Genomic DNA, 16,401 nt, shown 5'->3' on the forward strand with positions numbered 1-16,401 from the left:
CAGAAGGCGTGTTGATTTGATTAAAAATCAGAAAAGTAAAGACAGGCATATCCATTCTTAAACTTGGGGCCTCTTTTTTTTCATGCAGCAAATAATTACTTAGACGTATTCAAGGGCCACTAGCAAAACTGAAACAGCCCTTGCTGTCTTGCAGCTTACAATCTAGAGGGAGGTAAACATCTCTTTGTGTAATTATTTAACGTGGAAATTAACAGCTGTGCTAAACCTAACCAGGAAGTATTGAGAGACCTTGCCCAGCCAGGGAGTTAGGGAAGTCTTCTTTAATTGAATACGATTTGCCAAGAAGACTCAAAAGGCTTTCCCATCTTTTGTTTATTTTAAAAATTACTGCTTTTAATGAGTTTTTGGATTAGTTTAAGAGCACTTTAGTTACTCATCAAACCAAATTGTAAAGCTTAATAATGCTGAAATGGGCATAAATGTAATCTATGCGTGGAAATCTGCTGTTTCATTGCTTGTGTAAATTTTGAGAGCCTCCTCTTCCACTCACCTTGAGTTGCATTTCTTTACATCCACTGGAAGTAGTGAGATTTCTTGAGTGTGAGCTAGAAAGTTTGTGGACTTTTAACATACCCACGTGTAATTTTGCTGGATGGTAATGCTCAATACAGGATTACGAATTATATGAAAAATCTTAAATTAACCCAAAGGTGGTGCCGGGGTTATGCCACAAGGAGAAAACCGTAAAAACAATGCTGTCATCTTTTAACAGTCATAGATATTTGCAGCTTAGTTACTTAAAGTCTACCTGAGTTTTGACTTCTGCATTATTGTCTAATGATGCTCCTGAAAATCTCTCATTCTGTATGCTCCCGTGAAGATGTCTTTGCCAGAACTGGGTAGTCTTTCGCTTTAAAGTGTCTCTCTTGTAATTTCAGCAGAAGTTTGTGCTAATGTATCCTAACCTTTACAATTTTCATTCCTTTCCGCCTCCTACTAGTCTTTACTATTCTGTCAATTATGTATTTTGTTTCCTCTTTACATATCACGAGAATTATAATTTGTGAGTAAGTAAAAGATTTTAATTTTATGACTTTTTGTTTGAAATGACAGAAGCACATCTTGCAATAAAAACTTAAAAAGCAGCACTTTGGGTAGAGAAATCTTTTTCTTTCAACTCCTTCTAGAAGGAAAACAAAAAAGACAAACTTTTTTCTCAGATATTTTTCGGTCATTTGCTTATTAAATGTAAGACATGAACAGTTTTCTGTGGCTTTTGGTAAGACTTGTTCATTTTTCATGTATCCTCGTGTGAAAAACTGGATGTTAACCTGGTGCTAAATTCTAATGGTGGTGTTAACCTTGTTAAAGTATTGTGGCTTATTAGTCAATGTATTATGTGTGTGCCATAACTAGACTTTTTAAAATAGCTTCTGATCTCTCCCCATCTTAGTGTTTTGATTGTGTTGAAAAGTAAGTCTATTTTTAAATTTTTGGTTATGAAATGCTTCGTGCATACAGAAAGTAATAGAAGATAGCACATAGCTTTCACATTTTTTAACGTCTAGTAATTTTTCATTTTTACTGATGGTGTCAAAATAAGACTGTTCAATTGTGTTATTAATTGTGAAGTTTTATAAGACTTGAGTCTCTTTTACATCACTTTATTTATTTAAAAAAGATTTTATTCATGAGAGACTAAGAGAGAGAGAGAGAGAGGCAGAAGCAGGCTCCATGGAGGGAGCCTGATGCGGAACTCGATCCCGGGTCCCCGGGATCACGCCCTGGGCCAAAGGCAGACGCTCAACCACTGAGCCACCTGGACTGCCCGGCATCACTTTATTTAGTGGCAATTTTGGTTTTGTTATTTTTGGTTACTTGATCTTTTTTTTTTCATTTTTTAAAAAGATTTTATTTATTTATTCATGAGACACAGCGAGAGAGAGGCAGAGACACAGGCAGAGGGAGAAGCAGGCTCCATGCAGGGAGCCTGACGTGGGACTCGATTCCGGGACTCCAGGATCACGCCCTGGGCCCAAGGCAGGCGCTAAACCTCTGAGCCACCCAGGGATCCCCTACTTGATCTTTTAATATCAGCTTTCAAATCCTAAGTTCAGCTCTGTGTGTTAAGTATCCATAAGTGGAAAAAGTTACCATAATATTTTCTTTTATCCATGGAACAATTTTTAGTTTTCAAATCTCATTTCTCCCAGAAGCAGCTCTGGGATGTATTAAGGCGGAGTGAGAAAATTATATTTTGTTTTCCTTCTTCTATTTTATATCTTAAATGAGGCTCTTGTCTTCTACCCTTTTATAATCGCTCTTCCCACAGCAACTTCCCCCCACCCTGACTGGCTCTGTAGTTTGTACATGGTTGATAATTGGTAAATATCAGCAGCCTGATTTTGAGCTGTACATTCTCATATCTGTAACCTTTACGAAAAAATAGACCTTTTTGTGCAAGCTTTGAGTTTAAAACTTGAAAGTATGAAAGCTAACTGGGTACAGTAAATGTGATTTTTTTTTTCCACAAGAAGTTCAGGATAATTTTCTGATTAAAATCAAATTTTCTGGTTAAAATTGACTTTGTTATTTGTTATGTTGCCAGGAAAGATTAAAACATATCGAAAGGGGAAAAATGCTCTTTGTGTCTTTGTAGTATGTCAGAAGTATGAATCTGGCATTTCTTTGAGTTGATTCTTGAAATTATAATCTTTCTGTTAATATAAGATTAATAATAACAAAAAAAAAAAAAAGCAAGCTCAGAATTTAGGAAAACGCTGTCTTTGATGGCAGTATCACTGTGTAGACCTACAGAGTTTTAAGAGGATCATTAGCTTGCTTGATGTTACTCTGCCACCTTAGGACAAAACTGAGGCTTGATGCAAGTTCCTTGCTCTAGACTTAGCTACTGCACCAAAGCTAATTTTCTGGGGGAGGTCTAGTCTTTTCAGATATTTCTGATTTAACTCATTTCTTTTGTGTATCCTTTTTTTTTTTTTTTTTTTTTTGTTAGGACACTATGTTTTTTTCAAAATCAATTTAACTTTCAAAAGGTATTTGAGTGCTTTCTACTACATACCACATACTATCCCTAGCTATTATGTCTTCAGTGATGAACAAAAGATGTATCTATCCTCATGGAGTTTACAGTTGAGTCAGGAATTCAGGTATTGAATAAGTACACGTCTATAACAATTGGTGAAGTAATAAAACTACATGGTGTTGTGAAGCCTAAATTTGGAGACACTAGTTTCAATTTAGGAAGGTACAGAAGGCCTCTTTATGGAAATGAGTCAGGCTGAGTCTTAGAGGATGAATTAGTTAGGTTAAGGATACTTGGTCTAGGATGAGAAGGAACCTGTCAAATTTGATTAACTTGGATAATTTGAGGCTGGTGTGGCTGGAGAGATGGATAGAGCCAGATACATGTAAGCCACGTTAGGGAATACAGTGTGTGTCTTTGTGTCTGTGTGTTTTTGTGTACATGAGCACTTGCACACATGTGTGTTTAAAATAACATTGAAGTACAGAAAAATGCACAAATAAGTGTAAAACTTGATGTATTTTCACAAAATGAGCAAACCTGTGTGTGAAGCGCTCAGATAAAAACAATGTAATTAGCACCCCAGAAACTCTGTGCTTTCTAACCACTTCCTGACTTCTAATGCTATAATGTATATTACATGTTCTTGGCTTTTTAATAAATGGAATTATATAGTGTGTGTGAGAGCCATTCTTTTTTTTTTTTTTTTTTTTTTTAATTTTTATTTATTTATGATAGTCACAGAGAGAGAGAGAGAGAGAGAGGCAGAGACACAGGCAGAGGGAGAAGCAGGCTCCATGCACCGGGAGCCCGATGTGGGATTCGATCCTGGGTCTCCAGGATCACGCCCTAGGCCAAAGGCAGGCGCCAAACCGCTGCGCCATCTAGGGATCCCGAGCCATTCTTATCTATAGTTGTGTTTTACTCCTTTGTGTACTGTATAGAAAATAAAATATTTTTTTAGAATAAGATTTATCCATTCTCTCTCTCTCTTTTTTTTTTTTTTTGTATCCATTCTCTTGATGGATATTTGGATTGTTTCCTATTTGAGGCTTTGTGAACAATGATTAACATTCTTATATTAACATTCTTATATTTGCTCCTATTTCATGTGGGTAAGAGTTTCTCTTTAGAATAGATATCTATGGGTGTAATTGTTGGGTCATGGGATATGTATCTCTTTAGTTTTACTGGGTAATGCCAACTGTTCTAAAGTAGTTCGAATTTGTACTCTTACCAGCCCATTGAAGGATTGTAAGCAGAGAATATGATCAGATTTATGTTTTTAACAGATTACTGTGGTTGTGTAGGGCAGACTAAGAAGGGATGTAGGATGATAGGATAGGAGATTGTTAATGGAAATTTTAGTAAAGGCTGGAAGATTAGCTTTCTATAGTGACAAAAATGATACACAATTATATCTGATATTGGAATTGCTAATGGATTGTATATTATAATCAACTGATGTGTTTTGGCATTCAAGCAATTGATCTTTGCCCCTTATGTTTCTGTCCTATTCAGCATTTACATAACAAGGCATATGCATTTTTTTTGGAAAAATTAATAGAAACTTAGTCTCCTCCATTAGAGTCAGTTTTATTCCAAGGATTTATACAATGTAACACATCCTGTTCAGACCTGTAAAGCAGTACATTTTATAGTAAGCAGTATGTTATAATAATTCATTTGGATTTGTACAAGTAATTTGGATTGTATGAGTTTGGCTTTATGAAATAACAGCATAGAAGTATAACTGAAGGTAACTTTTCAAATCTAGATGTTAATTAACTTTTTAGATTACTGGTGTATAGTAATTGATTATTTATAGTGGTTACCTATGGAAATGATTGAAATTATAGCATGTTTATTTTTTTAAAAGATTTTATTTATCTGACAGAACACAAGCGGGGAGGGGGAAGCAGCAGGCAGAGGGAGAGGGAAGGGGAGAGGGAGAAGCAGACTCCCTGCTGAGTAGGGAGCCCAATGCAGGGCTTGATCTCAGGATCATGACCTGAGCTGAAGGCAGACACTTAACCTACTGAGCCATCCAGGTGTCCCTGAAATTATAGCATGTTTAAATTTTAGTTTTCTTTTTGTCTTTTTAAAAACTGTGGTAAAAAACATACAATATGAATTTGTTCTCTTAACACATTTTAGTGTACAGTACAGTATTAGTTGTATGTACATTGTTATACTAAATTTGTTTAGTTTTGATGTAAAATTTCATGTAAGTTCTTATTTCTGTGTTGGACTTACAGATTTGTTTAACTGTAGGTCATAGATAATTAGACTTGAAATGTGGTGGTACAAAATGTGGTGGTACAAAATGTGGTGTCTGACAAAACATAATTATGAGCATTTTCCTTTTATTTCAGAGTTTTCTTGGAGGCTTTTTTGGACCCATTTGTGAGATTGATGTTGTCCTTAATGATGGGGAAACCAGAAAAATGGCTGAAATGAAAACTGAAGATGGCAAAGTAGAAAAACACTATCTTTTCTATGATGGAGAATCCGTTTCAGGAAAGGTAAATCTTTTGCTTGTGAGAAGTATCTAGTTGTAGGATATTAGAATTATCAAAGTTGTCTGTGCTGTTTCTAAATTTGAATGATTTTGTTAGAGGTGGAAGGTTTTTTGGGGGGCGAGGGTTAGCTAAAATCCTTGATTCATTAGAACCTCTACAGGAAAGACTCTTAAAACTGGAAGGCTTACAGAGGCAAGGTCTAAAATTGCAAGCAGAATTTTATGTTTGTGACTATGGACCTATTTTGCTTCAGTTTCTCCAGTAGGGCTGTGATTCATTGAGTTTGTTTTTCTTTTTACATTAAGTTGGGTTAGAGAGATTGAGGATAATTCTTTAGCATACCTTTAAATGTTTCTTTCTCATTCTTTATACTTTATCTCTCTATCCTACTACCATTCTGTCTGTTGATCTCATTTCTTGGTACTCTATAGATGACTTAGTGTACATTTGGAATGTATCTATACATGGTAAGGTATATTTGTGATTCCTTTTGTAAGGTTTCACTTTTACACCTTTTCCTTATTGATTGATGTATAAAAACAATCTTATACCTTAGCGACTATGATTAATACTCATTAATCATAATTTTTTTTTAAGTAGGCTCCACGGCAAACATGGGGCTTGAACTCATGACCCTGACTAATATTAAGAGTTGAGTCTGTAAGGGTGCCTGGATGGCTCAGTTGGTTGGGCAACCAACTCTTGATCCCAGCTGAGGTCTTGATCTTGGGGTCACGAGTTCAAGTGTTGGGCGAATGCCTGAATATGGAGCTTCCTTTATTATTTTTTAAAGATTTTATTTATTCATGAGACACAGAGAGAGGCAGAGACACAGGTAGAGAGAGAAGCAGGCTCCATGCAGGGAGCCCAATGTGGGACTCTATCCTGGGACTCCATCCTGGCACTTCAGGATCACGCCCTGGGCCAGAGGCAGGTACTCAACCACTGAGCCATGCAGTTGTCCCTGGAGCTTACTTTAAAAAAAAAAAAAAAAAAAAAAAAAAAAAAAGTAATGTGCTCTATTGACTGAGCTAGTCAAGGTACCCCTTTTAGGTTGTTTTTAAGTCTAGTAGGGAACACTCATTGTCTGGTTATCTGGGTAGTTAGGAGTTTGTGGCTGATGTTTATAGGACAAATAAAGGAAGATGGAATGTTTAAGGGGAATAAAGCTACTTCAGTGTGGTTTATAAAAAAAAATAGTGGGCCTTTAGATTACATTTATCATCTTTTATAGATAAATATTTTCTTTTGCTCAAAAGGTACTCTACCTGGAATCTGATTATTTATTGGCCTGAGATTTTTTTCATTTTTAACCTTCTTATTGTAAAATAAAACACATATTGAAAACCACAAAACAAATAATCATAAGACATATCTTCTTGTAATCACCATTCAAGTAAAGAAGGAGAATTTTGCCAGCTACCCCTGTGTCTGATCCAAACATAGCCTCTTCCTTTTTAAAGAAACTACTATGCTGACTTTTATAATAATAAAATTCTTCGTGTCTCTTGTTTAGTCTTGCTCCCTTAAAAATATTGATACAGCTTTTTAAATATCTTTTAATCTCGAATTTTCTCTTCATGCCTTTCTTATACTTTGAAGAACGTGGGAGACTTGAACTGTAGAGTTCTCTGTGATTGCATACTCATGATACGGTTATTGACTATAAGTTGGTAGATGTATCTAGAAGCTTGATCAGAGTCAAATTCAGTTCTTCTGGCAAGAGTATATGTGGTGGTATGTTTTTGTTTTTTTTATCAGAGGGGTACATGATGTTTGATTTTCTCTCCTTTGCAAGTGATGTAGCTGCTGTTAATATTGATTCCTGGCATACCTTTAGATGACATAGGAGTACTTTGAAAAGAAAGCTTAAAAGAAAGAAGAAAACAAGCATTGGTTACCTGTGGCCCATTAAGGTAACATTCACTAAGAACAAGTCTAGGTTTTCTGAAATAACTGAGTATAATAAAAAGATCATTGAGTTCGAGTTAGAAGATCTAGCCTTGACCTTACCACTGTCTTGGTAGGTAACTCTGGGCAGTCATTTAACGTTCTGGATCTCACCTTAAAATTAAGGAGGTTGGACTGAATAATTGGTTTCCAAACTTGGATTTGTATTATGATGTCTCTATATAAAAATGCTTTCTACCTTAGATATAATTTTGAAGTTCTGAGAGTCTGACCTCCCACCCAGAGCAAGAATAAATCCCTTTTATGATATTCCTGACATGTGAATTTCTGTTTGCACACTTTTTTTCTAGATCTTTTTTTTTTTTAAGAATTCTTTTTTTTTAGAGCAGTTTTAGGTTTATAACAAAATTGAGAGGGAAGTACAGGTATTTCCTGTATGCCTCCTGCCCCTACACATGCATAGCCTCTACCATTATCTACATTACTTGCCAGAATGATACAGTTCTTTTATTTATTTTTTTTTAATGGTACAGTTCTTACCAAGGGTGAACCAATATTGACACATGATAATCACCCAAAGTCTGTAGTTTACCTGAGGGTTCACTCTTGGTGGTGTTATTCTGTGGGTTTGGACAAATGTGTAATGATGTACGTCCATCATTATAATACCATACAAGGTATTTCATTGCCCTAAAAATCCTCTTTGTTCTGCCTCTTCATCTCTTCCGTCTTGCCTCCCAAACCCCTGACCTTTAATTCTGTCTTCATAGTTTTGCTTTTTGCAGAATGTCATGTAGTTGGAATCATACCGTATCTAGCTTCTTCATATTGGCTTCTTTCATGTAGTAATATACTTTGAAGGCGCCTCTATGTTTTTACAGCTTTATAGCTCATTTCTCTTTAGTGTTGAATAATATTCCATTGTCAGGAAGTACCACAGTTTATTTATCCATTCACCTACTGAAGGACATCTTGATTGCTTCCAATTTTTGGCAGTTATGAATGAAGCTACTATAAACATCTTTGTGCAGTTTTTTGTACAGGCATAAGTTTTCAACCCATTTGAATGAGTACCTAAGAGTGTGCTTGCTGGATTGTATGGTAAGCCTATCTTTAGCTCTGTAAGAAACTGCCAAGCTGTCTTCCAGCATAGTGCTACTATTTTGTATTCCTTCAGCAGTGAGAGTTCCTGTTGCTTCACATCCTTGCCAGCATTTGGTGTTGTCAGCCTTTTGGATTTGGTCCATTTTAATAGGTGTATAGTGGTAATGCGATGTTGAACATCTTTCCTATGTTTATTTGCCAAGTGTATATCATCTTTAGTGAGGTGCCTGTTCAGATCTTCTGCCTACTTTTATTTATTTTCTTCTGCCTACTTTTTTTTTTTCTTCTGCCTACTTTTTTAAAAAATTTTATTTTATTTATTAATGATAGGCACACAGTGAGAGAGAGAGAGAGGCAGAGACACAGGCAGAGGGAGAAGCAGGCTCCATGCGCCGGGAGCCCGATGTGGGATTCGATCCCGGGTCTCCAGGATCGCGCCCTGGGCCAAAGGCAGGCGCTAAACTGCTGCGCCACCCAGGGATCCCATACTTTTAAATTGGATTGTTTTCCTGCTGAATTTTAAGAGTTCTTGGTATGTTTTGGATAATCGTCCTTTATCAGATGTGTTTTCTGCACATTTTTTTCTCAGTCTATGGCTTGTCTTCTCATGGTCTCATTCTCTTGATACTAATTTTGATTTCCCTGACGTCCACTGAAGTCGAGCAACCTTTCATAGACTTATTGGCCATTTGATATCTTTTATGAAGTGTGCCTATTCAAGTTTTGGGGGGATGGTGAGGAGAGCTCGTTTTTCTACTCAGTTGACTTTTTTTCTCATTGATGCATAATATTTTTTTTGTATGTTCTTGGTAAGAGGCTTTTATGCTTCTCTATATAGAGTCCTTTGTATACGTTTTGTAAATATTTTCTCTCACTTTCTGGTATGACTTTTCACTATCTTACTAGTATCTTTTGATGAATGATTCTTAAATTTAATATACTGCAAATGTTATGTTTCCTTTTTGTTAGTGTGTTTTGTATCCTATTTAAGAAATCTTTGCTTACCTTATGGGCATGAAGATATTCTCCTGTAAAAATTTTTTTTTTTTATTTTACACTTCACATTTAGATCCTTAATTTGCTTGGAGTTGCTTTTGTCTGTGTGACATGGAAGTTAAAGCTAGTTTTTTTTTTTACTCCTCTGTATGGATATCTCACAAACCCAAAACTTTTAATCCTTTCTTTCACTGTACTACAATATCACCTTTGTCATAAACAGAGGTTGTGTGGTTCTTTTCCAACCTCTCTGTTCTGTTCCATTGGTCTATTTGCAACATTTACTTTCTTTTCTTTTTTTTAAAAAAATAGCCTATTGAGTATAATTCACAGACCATGAAATTCATCCTATTAAAGTGTGCACGTCAGTGTTTTTACTGTATTTGCAGAATTGTGCAACCATCACTTCTAATTCCGTAACATTTTCATCACCCCAAAAGAAACACCATACCATTAACATTCATTTCCTTAATGCCATAAATTGAATAGTTGTGCCATCATAAAATTCATGTGTTGAAACCTAATATTCAGTGTGATGGTATTTGGAGATGAGACCTTTGGAACATGACTAGGTCATGAGGACAGAGCCCTTATGAATGGGATTAGTTCTCTTATATCCCTTGTACCTTCAGCCATATAAGAACACAGTGAAAAGATAGCCATCTGTGAACCAGAAAGAGAGTTCTGCTGTACATTGATCTAGAACTTCCTAGCCTCCAGAACTGTGAGCAATAAATTTCTGTTTTTGTTTTTGTTTTTTTTTAAAGATTTTATTTATTTATTTATGATAGTCACACAGAGAGAGACAGAGAGGCAGAGACACAGGCAGAGGGAGAAGCAGGCTCCATGCAGGGAGCCCGACGTGGGATTCGATCCCGGGTCTCCAGGATCGCGCCCCGGGCCAAAGGCAGGCGCCAAATTGCTGCGCCACCCAGGGATCCCAATTATCTGTTGTTAATTAGCCACCCTGTCTACAGTATTTTGTGACAGTAGCTTGAATGAACTGAAACACCTGGTAACCACTAATTTACAAATCTGATTTCTTTCTTTATGGATTGGTCTACTCTGGAATTTTATATAAATGGAATCAAAATATGTAGCTTTTTATGTCTGGCTCCTTTCATTTAGCGTGATGCTTTAAAAGTACATTCATTTACTTAAAAAATGGTAAAAAAATATATATATATATATAATAAAATTTGCCATTTTAACCATTCCTAAGTGTGGCATTAATTACATTAATTACAGTGGCATTAATTACAATCACAAGGTTGTACAACCAGTCACCACTATTTACAAAATTTGTTCATCACCCCAAACAGAACCTTTGTTAAACAATAACTTAGTGAAGACAGTTCAGAGAATGTAAGGACATTTGGTTTTCTACTTTTTGACTATTACAGATAATGCTGTACATTGTGTACACATTTTTGCGTGAATGTATGTATTCATTTCTCTTGGGTATAGAAATGGAATTGCTGAGTCATATGTTAACTTTGTGTTTAACTTTTAGAACCACTAATCTTTTCCAAAGCTGCTGCTCCATTTTACATTCTTTCCAGCAATGTATGAGGGTTCCAGCTTCTTTGCTTTCTTGGCAGTACTAAATATATTCTGTATTTTTTATTGCCATTTTAGTGAGTATGAAGTGGCATCTCATTATGGTTTTGGTTTGTGTTTCCCTAATGACTAATACTGAGCATCTTTGCACATGCTTATTGCCGGAGAAATCTTTGGAGAAATGTCTATTTGTATGCTTTGACCATTTTTTATTTGGTTGTCTTTTTATTGTGAGTTGTAAGAGTTCTTTATATATGCTGGATACAAGTCCACTATCAGTTATATTCCACAAATATTTTTTCCTGTTCCCTGAATTGTCTTTACTTGTCCGTCCTTCCTTCCTTCCTTCCTTCCTTCCTTCCTTCCTTCCTTCCTTCCTTCCTTCCTTCCTTTCTTCGTCACGTCTTCGAATTACTAAAGGTTTAAATTTTGATGAAGTCCAAATTTGTGTCTTTTTGTTTGATTGCTCATGCATTGGTGTTATCTAGGAAATCACTGCCCATCCAGAGCAGTGAGGATTTACACCCATGCGTTCTTCTGAGAATTTTGTAATTTTACCTCTTACATTGAGGTCTTTGATCCATTCAAGTTAATATTTGTATATGGCATGAGGTAGGGATCCAACTTCATTCTTTTGTATGTTGACATTCAGTTCTAGCACTATTGTTAAAAAGAATGTTTTAGGACTCTTATACACTTTTTTTTTTTTGCATACACTTTTTTTAAATAAAGATTTTATTTATTTATTCATGAGAAATAGAGAGAGGCAGAGACACAGACAGAGAGGCAGAGAGAGACAGAAGCAGGCTCCATGCAGGGAGCCTGAGAGGGGACTCGATCCTGGGTCTCCAGGATCATGCCCTGGGCCGGAGGCAGGCGCCAAACCGCTGAGCCACCCAGGTGTCCCGCATATACTTTTTAAAGTTAGAATTAATTGCTATCTGTTAAAAGTTTTTTGGAGTGTTTTTGGAGCATTTCTTAAGATTAAATTGGACTATTTAGATTATTAAAAGATAGAGAAATTCTTAAAAGATACTTAGATTTTTTTTTAACCCTTAGGTAGACTATTTACTGCTTTGGTTCATGTTCAAGTGGCAAATCTTCCTTAAGTCTGGAACAGTTGGACTATATCTTGAATTTTTTTTTTATGCTTTAAGAATATATTTAAGCAAAAAAAAAGAATATATTTAAGCTGGGTTTCCTCTTTTAAAAATATAGTTTGTATCACTGTATCTTCTGAGTAATTCTGAAAGTCTTACTGATTAATTATTGAGTTACAATAATTGTGAAAAATTTCATAGTAATTTGGGTATATTTTTGATGGGTTCATAAGATATAATTCCTTAACATTCTTTTAGATTGGTTAGTGATAAATTATTTTAAAGTGGTGGTGCCAGTGCCAAGTCACCTAACGTAAACTCTATTCCTTGTTACAAAAGTGAACACAGGCATATGCTTATTCTGAGATTATAGGGATTTATAGTTTAATTTTTTAAACAAAGAATATTATTGCAGTATCTTTCACCAAAATGAATATGGACCATATTCTTCTGGCAGCAGTTGGAAATTAATTTTGGATAACCACAATATCCAGCAACAATAAAGTGCAAATATCTTGGCAATTCACTATAAATGATACTATAAATGGTATGTAGTACATTGATAGATGTTTGTCTTAATTACAATATAGATGAATTTTACTCCTTATACAGTTTCTGAAGACAGCATTATTTGAGACATCTACAAAATATTATATGCTGAAGAATGAGCTTTGAGATTGGCTTGTTAGAGCAGTGAATATGTTTTACATACAGATCGTTTCCCTATGTTTTGTTTCATGGCCTTTCTTAAAAAAAAAAGACATGAGCAGGAAGGAGAGGGAGGAGCAGGCTCTGTACAGAGCAGGGAGCCTGATGTGGGGCTCGATCCCAGGACCGCAAGATCATGACCTGAACTCATGACCTGAACCAAAGGCAGATGCCTAACTGACTGAGCCACCCAGGCATCTTTCATGGCTTTTTTTTTTTTTAAAGATTTTATTTACTTATTCATGAGAGACAATGAGAGAGAGAGACACAGGCAGAGGGAGAAGCAGGCTCCATGCAAGGAGCCCGATGTGGGACTCGATCCCGGATGCCAGGATCACACCCTGAGCTTAAGGCAGACGCCCAACCACTGAGCCACCCAGGTGTCCCCTTTCATGGCCTTTTAAACATGTATACATAGTCTCACATTTCTCAAATTACTTATTAATAGTAAAGGGAAAAATAGTAACTTTGTATTGAGGAAATCTGGTAGATTACCCTAACTCAAAGTTAAAATCACCAATTTGGCATCATGTACTTCATAATAAGATACACTGTAAAGGACACAACTTCGTTTCTGTGGTATTCTTAGGAAAAATGCATAAGCTGAGTCTAACTGTGATAAAATATCAAACAAACCCAAATTGAGGGATGTTCTAAAAAATAAGTAACTTGTATTCTTAAAAAATATCAAGGTCAAGAAAGGCAATGACTGGGGGCACCTGGATGGCTCAGTTGGTTAAGTGTCTGATTCTTGATTGTGGCTCTGGTCATGATTTCTGGGATCTGAGATTGAGCCTCACTCATGTTGGGCTCCACACTGAGTATATAGAGCCTGCTTAAAATTCTCTCCCTTTCCTTCTGCCCTGCCTTACCTGCTTGTGCACACGCTCTCTCTCTCAAAAAAAAAAAAAAAAAAAAAGGCAATGACTGAGGAATGTTTGAGATTGAAGGAGATTAAGGGGGGCACCTGGGTGGCTCAGTGGTTGAGTGTCTGCCTGCCTTTGGCTCAGGTCGTGATCCTGAGGCCCTGGGATTGAGTCCTACATCCCTGCTCAGTGGGGAGCCTGCTTCTCCCTCTGCCTATGTCTCTCCCTCTCTCTGTGTCTCTCATGAATAAATAAAATAAATCTTAAAAAAATAATAAAGGAGATTAGGAGAGATGGCTACATGTAACGTGATCCTGGATTGGAGCCAGGAGGGGGAAAGGGTGTAAAGTATATTATTGGGACAGTTGTTGGAATTTGAATATAAACTATAGTTATAAGTTTCCTGATTTTGATAATTCCCCTGTAATTATGTAAGAGATTATTTTCTTAGGTGCAGATGAAGTGTTTATGGGTAGAGGAGCATGACGTCTCCAAATTATTCTCAATTGTGGAAAAAAGTTGTATATGTATGCATGCATCTGTGTATATGTAGAGAAAAATGATAAATCATGTGGGACAAAATACAAACATGAATCTAAATAATGGTTATGTGGGATTTCCTTGTGCTGTTCCTGGAACTACATTGTAAGTTTGGAATTACAATAAAAGTTATAAAAGTATAACAGACTTAGTATTAAAATTCTTTAACTCAGTTCACAGTCATAGTTTTATTTACGGTTCTATGTTCCCTTGGAGAACAGCTTTTAAATAAAAATGCTTAATTATGCCTTCCAACTCTGGGATCCTTCAGATTCCATATATCTTGCATTAGTCTTAAAAGCAACTGTGTTTTGACATTGGCGGGAAACCAAGGACAATTTCAGAGGTTAGGCAGTTTGGTAGAAAAATGGAATAACTTTATATTTCTACCTTAAAAATAGGATTTCAAAGTGTTTTTTGAAGAACTGTAAAATTCTAAAAATATCAGACACAGCCATGTTCAAATGAAGACATTTCCCAAAACTGTTGCCAAATAGCATTTAAAAAAGTATATTGTTTTTATGTGCTTTATTAGTATAAATTAAAGAATAGCTCTAATTACTGCCTGGCTTATGAAATAACTCGGAGTTAGGCTTGTTTAATTTGTGGTTCAAAGCTAAAATGCGACTTGTTAGTGTATGTGAAGCCTGCAGGTATACTTTTTTTTCCTTTAAATATTTTTCTGACTTTGAAAGTATTATTTGCCTATTATAAAAAACCAAAATCTTAAAAACTACAAAGAAGAAAACAAAATTACTCATATTATATATCCCAGAAATAATTGCTTTAAGAGTATCTCTTTTATGTAGTTTTTAAAAATCTAATTGGCGTTATGCTTGTATACAATTTGAGCATGCTGGGATCCCTGGGTGGAATAGCGGTTTGGCGCCTGCCTTTGGCCCAGGGCATGATCCTGGAGACTAGGGATCGAGTCCCATGTCCGGCTCCCTGCATGGCACCTACTTCTCCCTCTGCCTGTGTCTCTGCCTCTCTCTCTCTCTGTGTCTATCATGAATAAATAAAATCTTAAAAAAAAAATTGACCATGCTTCCTTCATGTAACATATCATGCACATCTTCCCACATCATTAAAAATTCTTTGATCTTATTATTTTTAAACTTTAATAATATTCCATCATATGATGTACCATAATTTATTTATTTACTTCTTTTTTCTGAGAAATTAATTTGGAAGGCAAAGTAACTAACTTGTTCTGGGTACAGATATGGAAGATAGAAAAAGTGAGTATTTTAGTATAGTTTACAGAAGGAAGTAATTGGATTTTTGTTTTTATTGGCCCTTGATTACTGTTACCTTTAGAGAAGCATTATTTAAAAAAAGCTTTTAAGAGTCATGTTAATATTTTTTATAGTAAAAAATAAATCTGAGGGATCCCTGGGTGGCTCAGCGGTTTGGCGCCTGCCTTTGGCCCAGTGCGTGATCCTGGAGACCCCGGATCAAGTCCCACATCAGGCTCCCTGCATGGAGCCTGCTTCTCCCTCTGCCTGTGTCTCTGCCTCTCTCTCCGTCTTTCATGAATAAATAAATAAAATAAAAATAAGTAAATCTGAAAGTACACTTTTTTGTATGTTAGCTAATCCTTAAACATTTGGAAAAAATTTTAATATGTATGTGCTTTATAGATATTTAGTCAAATTAAAAATTTATAAAATTTTAAAAAATGATAAAATTAAGGTTTCCATTTGGCAGATGTGAATTTAGGGATTTCCAGATTATATATTTTACTTCAAAAATATGTAAGCTAAGTCATACTCAAATCTTTAGACATTCTGTTTTTAGCGTTAGTAGCAGATTCAGTGGAATAAACATTACTTTTAAGGTTAGGAATTAAAATATATTTTTGGTTGTAAAGAGCTAAAAGTGATCTTTTAGGTAAATTCTTCAAATTAGTGATTACATTAAAATGCTGTTGTGTAGAATTGTTTAACTATTTGACCAGAAAACACATTTGATTAGTTGCAAATTTCCCCTTTTTTTGATTTGAGTCTGTATAGTTCTCCAGCTTATAAAGAATTCCTTCCTAACAAAACAGGTACTTTTAAGCACATGTATGAGTGATTGTATAT

General features: G+C 35.6%; 1 protein-coding gene across 5 annotated transcripts in view; it reads left to right on the top strand.

Moving 5' to 3' along the window:
• Positions 1 to 16,401, top strand: part of VPS26A (VPS26 retromer complex component A) — a 186,427-nt gene that overhangs the window by 156,250 nt on the left and 13,776 nt on the right. For 4 of the 5 annotated variants that reach the window (XM_072823385.1, XM_072823384.1, XM_072823387.1 and 1 more), the window contains one exon: positions 5,383 to 5,532. In XM_072823385.1, the coding sequence (XP_072679486.1) occupies positions 5,383 to 5,532 (150 nt within the window). Of the gene's footprint in view, positions 1 to 5,382; positions 5,533 to 12,615; positions 12,748 to 16,401 lie in introns of all 5 variants that reach the window. The other variant, XM_072823386.1, reaches the window with a different exon arrangement.

This window comes from Canis lupus, chromosome 4 (genome assembly GCF_048164855.1).
Source record: "Canis lupus baileyi chromosome 4, mCanLup2.hap1, whole genome shotgun sequence".
Lineage (NCBI taxonomy): Eukaryota > Metazoa > Chordata > Mammalia > Carnivora > Canidae > Canis > Canis lupus.